This window comes from Limanda limanda, chromosome 21, assembly GCF_963576545.1.
Source record: "Limanda limanda chromosome 21, fLimLim1.1, whole genome shotgun sequence".
Taxonomy (NCBI): domain Eukaryota; kingdom Metazoa; phylum Chordata; class Actinopteri; order Pleuronectiformes; family Pleuronectidae; genus Limanda; species Limanda limanda.
In genome coordinates this window covers 6,262,134-6,276,733 of record NC_083656.1, presented here as the reverse complement: position 1 = coordinate 6,276,733, position 14,600 = coordinate 6,262,134, and the positions used below count along the sequence as shown (strand labels likewise).

The 14,600-nt window shown below is 42.7% G+C and overlaps 1 protein-coding gene across 1 annotated transcript; it reads right to left on the bottom strand.

Annotated features, from left to right (window-relative positions):
• Positions 1 to 5,852: 5,852 nt before the first annotated feature.
• On the bottom strand, positions 5,853 to 14,391 carry LOC133027884 (G protein-activated inward rectifier potassium channel 1-like). Its single transcript, XM_061095031.1, has 3 exons — positions 13,723 to 14,391; positions 6,864 to 7,080; positions 5,853 to 6,520 (listed from the first exon to the last, which is right to left on the bottom strand). The coding sequence occupies exons 1-3, from the start codon at positions 14,389 to 14,391 to the stop codon at positions 5,853 to 5,855; spliced, it is 1,554 nt and encodes a 517-aa protein (XP_060951014.1).
• Positions 14,392 to 14,600: the final 209 nt, after the last annotated feature.

Genomic DNA, 14,600 nt, shown 5'->3' with positions numbered 1-14,600 from the left:
CAAACCTAAAACTAAACTGTTGACTCTGGTGGCATCATGTTGTGGGTTGATAAATCTCAAAGTGAGAGCTGTGATACAATATTTTTTTGTATTTGGATGCTTCATATACAAATGTTTGTTTCTTCCATGTGTCAGATTTCAGTCACAAGTGTGAACGATGGAAATCAAGAAGACGTCTGTGTGTCCCAGAAAATATGGAAATGTTTTTGAAAATATGTAAATTTTCTGGGACGTGAATCCTCTCACCTCTCTTTGAAGATTACTAAATGTCCCCACATGTTATTTAGGGAAGGAGTTACCTAGGTAATCCAGAGAGGAAGGATGAATTAAAGTGATGGAGACGGTCTTTGGAAAAGGTTTTCAAAGTAGCACAGGTACATTTTTCTTTCTTTTGCAACGGATCAAAGACGGGAAATGATGTCTTTGTCGCTCACCGAAGGTCTCACCTGAATCCAAAAGAGAGACCGAGGACTTAGCCGAAGGACGGATGAGCAACATGCACCTCAGCTGTGCAAAGAATCAACAGCTGACAAAAGATGCCGCTCTTCAATCACCACATTCTTAAATTTCTCGCTGAAAGTGTAATGAAAAACGATCCTTCAATCTTTGCACCACTAGATTGTAACAACGCGGCTCCGAGGCCAAACGTTTAACCTAAAATATTAAGCTCGTTGTTTTATTCTAATGTTTTTCACAGACGGATGGAGCCGGAACGTCCTCCCACAGTTGTGCTTTTCACTTATTAAAAGATCCATCAAATATGTATTGGACAAGCACGGCTTTTCACGAGAGAGAAACACGCTCACGCATTTTTCAGTGGTGCAGCCGTTTGAATCCGACCATAAATGATTCCGTCTGCTTCACTGACTCTTCGCTGGAGTCTTAAAGGATTCAGGTTCCCCTCCGTTAGCTGCAAAGAAAGTCCCGTGAAGACAATCAGGCATTCAGAGCAGCGCCGCCTGCTCCCGAGGTGCAGCGTCGGCTAATGTGCCCTGAATTATTTCATATTCACAGTGGCAGAATTGAAAAAGTCTCAGTGTAGAGACCCAATTAGGAAGCCAGGAAGGGGCATGTAATAAGAGTCTCTCACTCTGTAATGGAGTGACAGGGCTGGTAGCACCTCACTCTGAGCAGACTCTGATCAGGGTCGGCCAGGTAAACAGGATCTGCTTCAGAAGTAAGATACAGCAGCAGTTTAATGGTAGTGAGAGAAGGAACTATACGATTCACTGCCAGGTTTCTACAGTACAGAGCTCAAATATTCTGTCAGATGATCGGCTAAAATGTTGGGTGATTCATAATTGAAATTGAGATTCTTTGATTGTAACTTTGATTGTAACTGTAATTTTCTTTGATTGTAACAAACTGCGTGATTTGGTTGTTGCTTATTAAGTCGTGATTATCAAACCATCACAAGAGTCACGTCTTTATCTTTATTATTTTTAATTTATTCCTTATCTTTATCTCATTGGTAAGGTAAACTTGTTTCCCTTTTACGCATCCAGCAATTAAAACCAGCACGTTGCTGACTACTTTTCGGATGCCCGTCGGAAAATTAACTCTTACAAATATAGAGTGAGAGTAACCCTTTAGGAAAAGATATAGATATAAGATAGAAGTAGATGTATAGTTAATGGAATAACTGAAATAATAAGAATGTAACACATAAATCTTCTTATAGCTCTGTTTTTGGTCTCCACCAATTAAATGACGCATCATGTTGACCACCTATAACAAACAATCTCTGATACCATTTGGTGCAGAGCAGGTACAGTGTTCAGTAAACGTGCATTTTAAGATTTCTCTGCCGTCAAGAGTTGAGAGCGAATCAACATATTCAACATTTTCCTGAAAACCATAATAATGAACCATAGACTCTGAATTATCCAAAGAGCTGAGGGAAGCTGCTGGTAGCACTTTGCTCGTAGTGATTCATTGTTAATATGTTTTTATATAACGAGCAGTCTTTTTTTTGCAAAATATTCACAGTTTACATAAAGAGAATATATTTAAACTAAAATATTATTTTTTAACCGTTTAGTTTGCAAAATACACTCATAACATTTACCTCCACTGTTAGGATTATGGAGTAGATTTACACAGCAGCTGAAATCATTTGAACTTTGTCAAATGAAAGAGAAAGACAAACTTGTATTATTCAGGTTTATCTCAAACAATTCTTTTAAAAAACATGGCTCTTGATGAACAGATTTCAAAGGGAGAATGTTTATTATTAAATTGAGTCACCAGAACTGATTCTTCCAGTCCTCAGTCCGAAATTTTTGCCGAGAGAGCTTTTGAACTGATTAAAGGTGAGTCATGGAAAAGAAAAAGGAAAGCGAAGCAATTGAGATTCTGCAGAGGAAACACTATTTACCTCGGCTGCCCAAGGCGAGCCTGTGGGAGCCAGAGGGCTGACGTCCTGGAGAATGATGCTCTCAAAAGGAAATTTACAAATCTGGTTTGTTCTCTCAGGAACATTTGGACACTTTCTGTTTAATAAAATATCACCTGGTGGTGGAAGATCTTCTCTTCAACGTTTTAACCCATAACAGATTTGTGGTAGCAGTCCTACATCTGGTATTTATGTGTCTGATTTTGCTCCTGCTTGACTTTCGAAGGAGAGAAAGTGTCCATTGTGCAGCGAGGGAGGAAAACTCCCACTCCAACTTGTTCGATGGTCTCTTCATCTGTGAAAGAAACTATTTTCACTGATATTGTCTCATAGATACAGATTTATTCACAGCTGGCTGTTTCTGTAAATGACTGCATTGGAGTCAACAGGTCAGAATTCAGCAGCACTCAATCTCCACGTCCTAGATGGTTTCTAATTCCACGGGTTTGTCCATCTCACAGAGCTAATGGCACCGTGCTTCAGAGCAGCAACAATTGTTATTCTCATTGACTATGGATGAGCATCTGGTTCATATGGATGTGCGATGTGATCGCTCATCTCCTTCCTGAGAGCGTCTCGCTGTGTTTCTCTATGCACACGGATAAACACGCAGATACACAGAGTCACGCCCCACACCCACAGCTGCCTCCGCACGAAGGCAACTTTGTACACGACAACGGATTCGGCTTTGGTGATCGTGAGCATAAACACAAGCAACTGGAAAATGGACTTGTGAAGAGGCTGCTTACTCAGAGTTACAAACAGTCAGAACTTTTCATGGAGGCTGCTTTAACTGGATGAAAAATACTAATTCAACAATATCACTGGATGCTGGAGTATCTGATCGGCATGTTATAATATAGATATATAGCGATTTTCATGGGATACAGCTGCTTGTGTTCTTTGCTTGGAAGCAACATTTTCATTATGAAATGACAATTTGCATCTGCAGGGTGAATAAACTAGAAAAATTAGGCCTTGGATATGTTCTCTATGCAGTAGTGGAAAGAAACTACGCACATTTAATTTAGTACTTGAGGTGCAAGTACTTAAATTCACATTTTGCCCTTTGTACCTGATTTGACAGCCTCTATAGTAGGCAGTTATTTTGCAGATTATGATTCTGTTCACAAAACTTAGAAAGTATAATACAACACATTCTAGCTAAAACCTTCTCTACCTGCTGCATCAATTCAAAAATGTAATATCAACCGAATGACATATTCAATCTTCAAGTACATTTTCCTTACAATTTGTATTTAGTACAAAGTAAAAGAACCAATGACGTACTAAAAACATTCTATCAGCAATAACCTTCCAAATGCTACTTAAGTTTAAGTATTATCGGCAAAATAACTCCTCCATCTTTGATCTAATTTTGTATGTTTCAGTTGAAAGCACTTTTTGGTTTGGTTGGTCATTTGTCATATCAAGGTTTTACAGGCTCACAAGCGTTGTGTGTTTTTCCTCTCTTTTATTTTAGATCTAATGACCTCCATTTGACCAAGGAAGCACCAATCAGGTGATAATCAGACTAAACCATTTTCAAAGCACCATCTAATGACAGATGATCGGAACAAGCAAACCTGATTTTCCTTTGCAGTTGAATCCATCATTTTACAAGATAACGTCTGCATGAAAAGTGGCCTGTGATTTATTCTTCTTCCCTTCATTTGTGAGTTAATTTTATCCAAAGCAAGAGCCAGATCATTATGTACTGTCAACTAGTAATATAATCTAATTTCTGCTGTTTCTCAGATTCATTCTCAGATGCATAATATCTAAATATTTTCCATTACAATCCATCTCTTCAGTGCAACTCAAATTATTTCCCTTGAGGAGAAAGTTTGATTTCAAGTGAGCAGAGGAAGGAATAAATACATTGATAAATTAATACATATATATTTTTTACTGTTCTTTTACTCCATAATATTGCCCTCTTAAAATGTGCTTCTCTATTCACACTCACATTAAAGGTTTTAATTAAATCACCCATGTTGATTTAACCCTCCCAGGAGGAGACGCAGGAGGAGACGCAGGAGGAGACGCAGGAGGAGACGCAGGAGGAGACGCAGGACTTCCTGATGCAGAACGTTGGCTGCGATACATCTGGGTTTTAAAAATGTTTTAAACACAAGCAGCAATTACACAATTAACAGAAAACGTGGTGCAGAATGTAAAACAAAATCTGTACCCACAGACACGTTTGTGTTTTCAGAGAATTTAATTTCAGTTGCAATTATGAAGTTTAAACTCTAGCTTTATATTGGCAATAATAAGACATGTGTCCCCTGATGCCGGCGTCCCTGCATTCCCAAGTATTTGTTTTCCTTTTTAATAACTCAGTTCATGATGAAAGAAAGTCCAAAGTCCAAAGATTGAAAATAGTTAAAATTGTACATTAATAAACACACAAGTCAAATGTGCATTGAAATAAACAAATATACAGTACAAGTGATAAATAAATATGGTGCATCAACCTGAATTGTGTGTCAGAGATCTTTTATTTTCGTGCCTTTTCCAGGTTGATTGATTGGCACATACTGAACGCAGCTTACAGTGATAACGGCATCACTTCAAATTCTCAGTAATTTTATAAACAATGGTTTGTTTTCTTCAGACGGAGGTAGTCGACAGTGTTTCTAATTTATAGTAACCATCGATTTTGTACGTTAGCTAATAGTAGTGTAATGAGGCTAATTTTAGCTTCCTTGTGAGTTCCCTGTAAATAAGGGTATTAAGGGTAAAAGGGTAAAATATATTTGTTCTAGTGTTGCAGTGTGGAGTTGGTTCATGAAAAATTAGCAATCATCCTGTATTATTGTTCTCTTTTCAACTAATTTGGCTGCTTGGCTTACGTGCTAAGTTTGTTTTTCACACTGTATGTTTTCAATTTTAAGATTGTGCGAAAAATGTCAGGTATTTGGCAAACTTGACACCATCTATCTCACCATCTCCCTTTTAGCGCTTGTGGGGTTTGGTTCTACAAAAGGTTAAAAGAACTCCAGCTACAGTTCTATGTGCTCTGCTTAGGGAGAAATCCAAAGCTTGACAGGCCTTGTGGTTAAGCTAGTGGACAATCCCTGTGATTTACGGCTGCCACTTTGGTGCTTGATTATTTAAAAAGTTGCCGTTTGAGATAATAAGAAAATCTTCAATGCAAACCCCGTGAACAGAAATGAAAGAAACAAGCACATGAGCAGAAGTGTTAAGAGTCAGTAGGGGGCACAGATGGTGATCTATCAAAAATGACTCACAGTCTGAGCGGATGGATGGCTTATTGGTGTCGTCCTCCTGTTTGTGGAAATGGACAACTTGGTTAAACCTAAAATACCGGACCAAGGTTGCAGGGGAAAAAAATCAAATAATCATATCACAATAGTCTTTATATACAATGCCCTTCGAGCCTGATTCGATTTCAAAATGTCCTTCAAGTCTTATAGGAAGTCCACAGATGTTAGCGGTCAACGTTCATTCTGCGCAGCTTGGCGGGCAAGTTGTCCTCCGGCCGACCCCCGGTCATGGAGATCTGGACAGGTGCTGGAGCACTGATGGTGCTAATGGCTGCTGGCAGTCTGTGTTTCTCCAGCTCGACCTCCTCTGCGTTCCCGTCCAAGGACAGCAGCTGGACCTGCTCCTCCAGCTGTGCTTGCCTTGTGACCGGGATGGAGCTGGACCGCAGCCTCTGGATACTAAGCGGCAGGTCTCCCATGCTGGCGGCCTTCCCCCCTGGCAAGGCTGCCCCTGTCTTCACCCCCCTCCAGAAGGTCTCCTCCTTGGTGGAGCTCATGCGCTGCAGTTTGCTGGGCCGCCTCATGACTTGGTCCTCTACGTGGTCCGCATAGTCGGCTGACAGGAGCCTTTCCCTGCGGCCGCCGCGGCCGCCGTTACCCGGCAGAGGAGAAGAGGGGGTGGGCGCGGCGGACAGAGGGTTGGGTGACGTCACGGACGACTTCTCCTCCTGCTCTTTGACACTATAGGGGGGTGTAGGAACCTCGAAGGTGTTGTGGAACTCGGAGTAGTCGACTCGGAAGAAGCCCTCCTCCAGTGACATGACAGGAAGGAAGCGATGACCCCACAAGACTTCATCCTCCGTGTAAGATGTCCTCGCCTGGCAGGTCATACCTATGATGTAGAGAAAAGACATCAGAGAGATAAAGAAGGTTTGAAATACAGACAAGAAAATGACAAAAAAGGAGACATTATGAACAAAACTGTAGAGAGAGGGCTATTAAATGAAAAGGGACTGACAGCCAGACAGGGAGCAGATATTAAAGTATTAAATGCCTCTCAAGGATAAGAGAGGCAGAAATGTGGAGGGGAAATGGCAGACAGGGAGAAGAGCTTGTGCTCTTTAATATTTAAACACAATGAAATTAAATATTTGATATTACTTATTTGATATTACGGAAAAATGATCTATGCCACAGGCTGATTTATATGGAGAGATATTTTAATTAGTTCTAACCAGTGGTTTCCACGATGCCTTCGAGGATGACGACAATCTCAAACTGCTCGTTCATGAGGGAGCGCTGCGACAGATCGAAGAACGGGCTCTTGGTGTTGATCTCGTGGCAGATGGTGAGTGGCGACACCAGGAAGAGCTGGTCCGCCCCCGTGCCGAAACCCACGTCCAGCTCACACTGGTCCAACGGCAGGAACTCGCCCTCCGGGGTCTGCCGGGACTGGAAACACAAACACAACACACATTTACATATTGAGTCATGACCAATTAACTCAGGATATTACTCAAAATCCTTTCCTCCATGCTGGGGTTATAGTGGCAAATCATTAGAATCGCATTAGCAACTAAACACCATTTCATTTATAGCACTAAAATGTTTATAGCACTGAAATGCTGTTTATTAATTCCACATTGAAATTTAAAGTTTCATTTTTTAGGGATCACAAATTAAGATTGAAACGTTTATTTAAAAAGGTCAAGTTGCTCTAATTAGAGATTCATTTCAGACACTTAACAAAGTCAGGTATGTCACTGCACAGACTCTGGCTCGGAATGTGCAAGATGGCGACACTAATATATATATTTTAACTTAAATTCTGGATAGTGGGAGGAAGAAACGTGTCGTCCATCTTTATAAACAATCTGTGGCACAGACTGTGAGACAGACATGCTGGGTAAAATAAGGGCGTTCTCCCACCTCCCCCCACATGTATAATTTACGTCACTTCTGTGCGATCATTTACTGAGTACACCTTCCTGAACGTTAAAGTACTTACAAAACTCTGTAAGAGCCTGCGCCTCAGAAACAAGCATCATTAGATTACGGAGGAGAGACTGGCGCTCGCTCTAAAGAGACCGAGCGGAGAAAAGATTCACCTTAATCAAATAAAGTAGCTGTTAAATTAAAAGATGGAATTAGCGCGTGAGCTCAAGGAAGTGGAAAGTGGAAATTTAGAGCTTATAAAACCTCTTGTCCTGTCAATCCAAAGCCTCTTACTGCAGCTGATGTGTCAAGAATGATTTACAAGGGAACACGTGTTTGTTTCACCCAGACGGCAGAAACCAATAAAAAAGTCCAATCCAAGTGAATGAAAAGCCAAACAGTCAGAAGACATAAATTATAAATCCCTTTGGTCCCGGTAACATTTTGATATCCCTCTATGATTCAAATCAAATAGTTCTCCCTGTCACATCATGTTAACTTGTGTGCAGACGAGTCTCGCCGGCCCTTTGAGTGAGGAGCCGCTCGGTCCACACAGATGGCAAACAGACTGTCATTTGGATTCACAGAGACGTTGAGGACAGACGGGTGTGACATTTCACGGGAAGACGTCTGTGCCCACAGATCCCCGGCGCGCCTGGTTTGAGGGAGAAGTGTCACTCACGACGCCGCTTCACTGACGAGTGAGACCCATTTGAATTTGAAGGATAAAAAGCCTGTGTCGCAGGATGGAATTTTGTAAAAGCAAAGAAAAATAAACGTTTTAAAGGACAGAGAACTTATAAAAAGAAGGTTTAAATGTAGAGGACAAAGGCTTTAAAAAGCCACAACTTACCATAACTTGTTTTTCATTGTTATGACTCAACATTTACAGATAAATTATCTTTATTATGATTTTCTAAATGGTACTCCTTCAAATAGATATTTGATATATAGGCAATGTATTTTTACATTATAATACCAGTTTAATTTAATGTGATTGCCTTTTATTATTCTATTTTAACTTGTTCTCTTGTCTACACTGTTTTGACTATACGCTGCTGTAACAAGTCCATTTCTCTTTATGACAAAGGTTGTCATAAACAGCAGAAATCCAGTATTTTGTCATATTTTAATACAAGTATATAGTATATCTATATATATATAAGTACATATTCTTAAAATTTATTTTTCCATAATACAGGTGACCTCTGCTGCTCGAACCCCCCTCCCCTTGCTCCTATAAGTTGGATGACTAACATCAAATCATTTTTAAAAGCCTGTCACGTCTATATATTAATTTATTTATCTCACCCGATCGTTTTAAAAATTTACATTGTCATTAAGATGCATGTGGGCAGTTTCTCCCTTTTGTCAGCCATGCTCCTACAAGTCAATGAGAGTGGAATGGAAATAGAGTCACTTTTAAGCCTCTCAAGTTATAAAAAAGACATCAAAGCTGCTTGTTTTCCAGATGCACGGCTTCATTGATAGGATATGGAGAGAGTGCTTAATTCACCAAGCCACCTGAGATTCGGGTTGAGTGAAAGCAGGGCCAGGTGTGAGGGAGATGCAAAGAAACAAACAGTGACAGCGGATGTTACACATGTGCGTCCTTGTGTGTTTGTCTTTAATGCAACGGTGTGTGTGTGTGTGCATGTGTGTGTGTCCTGCTGGAGCCTTCGAACTTCAAGCCGGACATTAAACATAATGGCGTCACAGATGTCACATTTCAGCTCCCATTCCTGATCCTGAGGCAGCACCATTACAGCCAATTCCTCCGTCGCTGTTTTGTCTCTTCTCCTTCTCCTCTCTGTTTGTCCTTCAGAATCAGACGGCGGCAGATGTGGCGAGCCACGGTGACACGTCTGCTTTCCCGTCTTGCTAAACACTCGCATCCATGCCTGTCTGTCCGCGCCTACCACTCGCCCGTATCACTTATCTCCCGCTGTGGCCCAACCTGCTGCGCCGATGCTTCTGTTGACACTGATGAGCAACCGCCCAGCTGTCACTCCTCTCCCTGTCTTTGTGTTTCCGATTAGTTTAACCACACTGCTGCTGCTGCTGCTTACTTCCCCTCACGTCTTTAACTCGTCTTTCCTAGTGAGCACGAAGGTTCCTCCGCTGCAGCCAAACCAGATGCAAACACGTCTTTCTATTCTAAAATCATATCCTGCCAGCGGTGCAGGGGTCAGTGTGCCACTGCAATCTATTGGTTTATTAATGAAAGGTGCATTAATATTTATGGGAATTCAAGGTTAATCTTTTAAGTTAATATGCAATAGTGATGGAGAAAACACTGCAGTCTGACTGCACTAAAGTAAAATCTGAAGAACTCAAGCTTAAAAGTCCAGGTACTCCCTGTTCCTTTAACAGTGGGTCCATCACAATCAGGTTTGACAGTAAATGCCTTTCGTTTTTAAAATACCTCCGAGCACGTATAATTTACTGTTCTTGGGTTCCAGGAAGAAGTACTTAAAAAAACTTTCTCCATTACTTATCCTCAGAGTTAAGAGGAACAAGCCGTGATTGAAAATGTCAAACTGAAGGTACAACCTCTGGTGCACAAAGGTTTCCGTTTAGAATACAGCTGCCATTCCCATTGTGCATTTTTTGTGTACAACAAAAAAAGAAAATTAAAATTTTGCTTATGTCTGAGATGTGTGCTGCCCTCGGTGGAGGAGGAAACACTGAAGATGACACTTTAGGAAACTGACGACACAACCACAGCTTTAATCAATTCACTTCTGGGTACATTTTGGATTAATGCAACAGCTACGGCAGCGCAGCTTCTTCAGAAATGCCATTCAGTGTATTCCAATGTTGCAGTGTTTCCATATTAAGTAACCGTGAGGATAAGATGTGAGAACATGCTGAATCAGCACACATTGATGTAAATAGACATACATGTATATATGTCAACATAGGGGGTGGGGGGGTAGCAGTAGGGTAGTTGTATTGTGGCAGAAACTTGGACTATGGGCAGAAAAGGTCTCTGGTTCGTCTCTGGTTCGACTCCACGGAGAAACAACAAAAAAACGAACCTGGATTGATCTGTCCAAAAATCCAAGAGGATTCTCCCTACCCTGTCTAGTGCCCCTGAGCAAGGCACCTTACTCCCCCAACCTCTGCTCCCCGGGCGCTGTACATGGCTGCCCACTGCTCTGTGTGTCCTGCACCAGATGGGTTAAAAGCAGAGGTTAAATTTCCCTCCTTGCATGAGTGTGCTTGTGCATGTCTGTGCATGTCTTTGGGACAAATAAATGTATCTTAATCTTAATCTTAAGTGTTGGAGTTTTGTTGGTTTCATAAAATAGTCATTTTGGAATATATGACTGATATTCATGGGGACCAGGTGGTCGTCCACTAAGAAGGGGGTTGGTGGTTTGATCCCAGGCTCCTCTACTTTGCCTGCCACAGTGTCCTTGGGCAAGACACTGAACCCCAAATGGCCCCTGATGGCTGAGAAATGCTTTGCAACATAAAATCGCTGAATGTTGCAGCGCTATGTGAATCGTGGCTTGTATGGTCTCAGTGGTTGATAAGACTAGAAAAGCTATAAAATAAATACATCTACCATTCGCCCTAATGATGCGATTCAATGGAAACAAACTGCCAATGGCCTTTTATCACCGTCTCCTATGATTGAAAATAACAAACTAAAAACAATGGCTCTAAAATCAGTATTTAAATTGCATATTACATAACAGAGCATCTATTCCATGTAGTTACAGCTGCATTCCTGCATAAGAAAATCATATTATAAAGTCATTATTTTAAATTCTGATCAACAACCTGAGCATCTCAACAGTTTCCAGGCCCCATATGAATTTACGACCCATGCTCACCCCCGAGTATCCCTGACAGTTGATGGCAGGTACCGAGCCACGCTGCGTTTACACAGCTCCAGGACAGGATTTACTGCAGCACGCCTCATTTCTCCAGTCGGCGTGGTGGGCCTACCCATGTGACAGTGACCTTGAGCTGAGCGTTACCTGAACACAAGCCATGGCTTTGTTTCAGAGAGCAGGTACAGTATACGGGGCGATGCTGTTTAGTCAATTTACGCTACAATTCCACACAGTGCAGTGTGACGCCTCCGTGGCATAGTTTATGGGCTCTACAACCTCACTCTAATATTCATCAAAACACACTGCACCTCTTCAGCAGTGGTGTCCTGCACACTGCGACTGACAAGTATGACAAGTCTCCGCCTCTGTTTCCAGATATTGTTCCGCCACAAGCATCAGGAGCAGCGCTGGATCCGAGTGAAAGAAAAGTGAAATGAAAGTTTTGCTTGTTTACCGTCTGTCCTCTGTGTGATGATTGATGGCATTTGAGCGCGATGCTCTTTAGCAGCCAATTAGGAGAGTCCTGGATGTCTGACCTTCCACTTACACGTGGATAGCTGTGGCTTCAAATCTAATTTAACGATCATTTAAAGGATCATCATTTACTGGCAGAAACCCCAGATCAGGTTCATCACGTAAATCTAATCATCGGATCTCTGGAGGAGAGCCAGAGACTGTCGCAGGGAAAAAATAAGAAAAACAGATGGGTGGGAGCACTTCACACAACAAATGTATGTCGAGCTCTAATTGTGTTACACTCGCGACGTTTTTTAATTTAAGACTGAATAATGCAGTGTAGCCATGAAGGTTCTGCAGCACTTGTTGCAGCACGTTCCTTTTGAATCATGGCAATCAAAACCCATTAGGGGTTAATTTCAGCTCAAAGTAGTCGTGATGTGTCACCCAGAGCATAAATAAAATGATCACAGAAAAAAATCTTAATTGGTAGATCTGAATGTGCTATAGAAAACGGTAACATCCGTGAAATCGGCAAATCTGACAGTCAGACGTGACAGCGAGCCCAATGTGTGGACGTCCAGCTGCTTTCATTCATCTTGAATTAATGGGATTACCGCAGCAGAAGTTACAAACAACTAGGAGAGTGTTAAAAGGCCTGATTGAAACTATTATCCTGTGTGAAGTGGATGATATTGCATCGGTGCCTTGCAATTAGCTCAACACATTTTCCTTTTTGCCTCTCTGGGCTATTAATTGAAAAGCAAATAAAGGTGATGAAATTAAATGAAAATCCTCCCAGAGCGAGGATGAAACACTAACAATAAAACCTTATTTAGTGGCTTTTAATGGGCTCAAGTGAGGGGCTTTTATTCTGCTCTCTCTAAGGGTTTCTACCCAAATCAGGAGAAAAATAAGAGTCTGGACAGAAGGTGATTCTTTGAAAGATGCTGTGTGGATAGATTCAGCAAATGGAGCGTTTAGTGTGAGCTGCACTAACGGTGGTACTCACTTACTGGGAGCTTTCTGGTGACTCTCCCTTGTGCTTCAAGGAGGGAACTGTCACTCGAGATCATCACGCCACTTCTCGGAGACGACAAAAGCACGACTAACTCTCCCTGTCACAACAGAGCACCACTGTCCTTCATGCATCTACCGGTGTTTGGACTGGAGAGAGCTGGATCCCATGAATATGAGACATTTGGTGCAGAAATACAAGACGTGGATTAACGTCTGGCGGCTATAGTCTAATAGAGCTCTACAGGGCCTCGGATTTTGTGGTATTTTTGTCTTTAGGTAAGAGTCTTCACCTCATTGTGGCCCACTGAGTATTGGAATGGGTTCAATATATGTACTTGTTAACCTGCTCAATAAGTGCAGAGCTTCCCTCTTCTTACTGTCCCCCAGGGGACAATTAAGCTGATCTGAAGACTGCCAAGGCTGAACTTAAATATACAGCCCAGTGACACTTTGAGATGACCCTCGGAGATGAAGAGGCGAGGAGGGGAGACACTGATCATTTAAAAATCCAACAATAATAAAGACTAATATGCTGCAGGGGGGTAAATGGAAATGGTTACTCGTAAAAACCCATAACCTCATGTGCAAATCATATAGGGACCCTGAGGGAGTGCAATCAATTCCGGAGATGAATGGAAATTCAATGCATGACTTGGAAAGCAATAATGAGAACTTTCAGGACATATTAAATGACTGTTAATTAGACGGTGACAGGAACGGTGGCGTTTCAGGAGTTGGAGCCAGAGGAGGATGCTCACTGCGCCAAAGTGCGCCCACATGTCCTGTGCGTCTTTTGGAGACATTACGACACTGACTACATGACCATGTATCCTACCTTGATGAGTTTGCACCTGATCTGTGCGGACACCATGTGGCTGTTCCGCAGGTTCCCCACTCGGAACATGAGGCACAACTTCCCGTCCCGCTGCGAGATCACCGACCTCTGGCTGAACATCAGGGTCTCCGCGCGCTTCTTGGGCTGAGACATCTTGATGAACATGCATCCGATGAGGAATGCGTCCACGATGGAGCCCAGCAGCGACTGGAAGAGGAAGAGGATGATGCCCTCAGGACACTTCTCCGTGATGTAACGGTACCCGTAGCCGATGGTCGCCTCCGTCTCGATGAAGAAGAGGAACGCGGAGGGAAAGTTGTACACGTTGGCGACGCACGGCGTGTAGGAGTCGTCGTGGCCGCCGAGGGTCAGGTCCCCTCGGATGAGGGCGATCACCCACCACATGGAAGCCATGACCAGCCACGCCACCGTGTAGGTGAGGATGAAGATGAGCAGGTTCCAGCGCCACTTGAGGTCCACCAGCGTGGTGAAGAGGTCGGAGATGTACCTGCTGGTCTCGCCTCCAAGGTTACCGTGCTGCACGTTGCAGCGGCCGTTCTTCTCCACGAACCGCTGCCTCTTCTTCTTCACCTGGGCAGAGAAGGGCATGCCCTGGTTGGTGTTCACCACCTGGTAGTCCTCCCCAAATTTCCTCCGTATGGCCGACATGGTTCCAGTCCCCTTGTTGGTGCCAGGCGGTCGCTACTTGTGCAGGATAGGGCTCTTTACGCAGCGCGCGTCCTGCGTCCCGTTAGGTGGAGACGCGCTCCTCTCCCGCATGATTCAGTCACACTTTTGGACTCAGCTTGGGACAAAAGAGAGAGAAAACCCAGTGGAAAGCAAGTGTGAAACAAAAGCTGTATTCACACGGAAAAGGT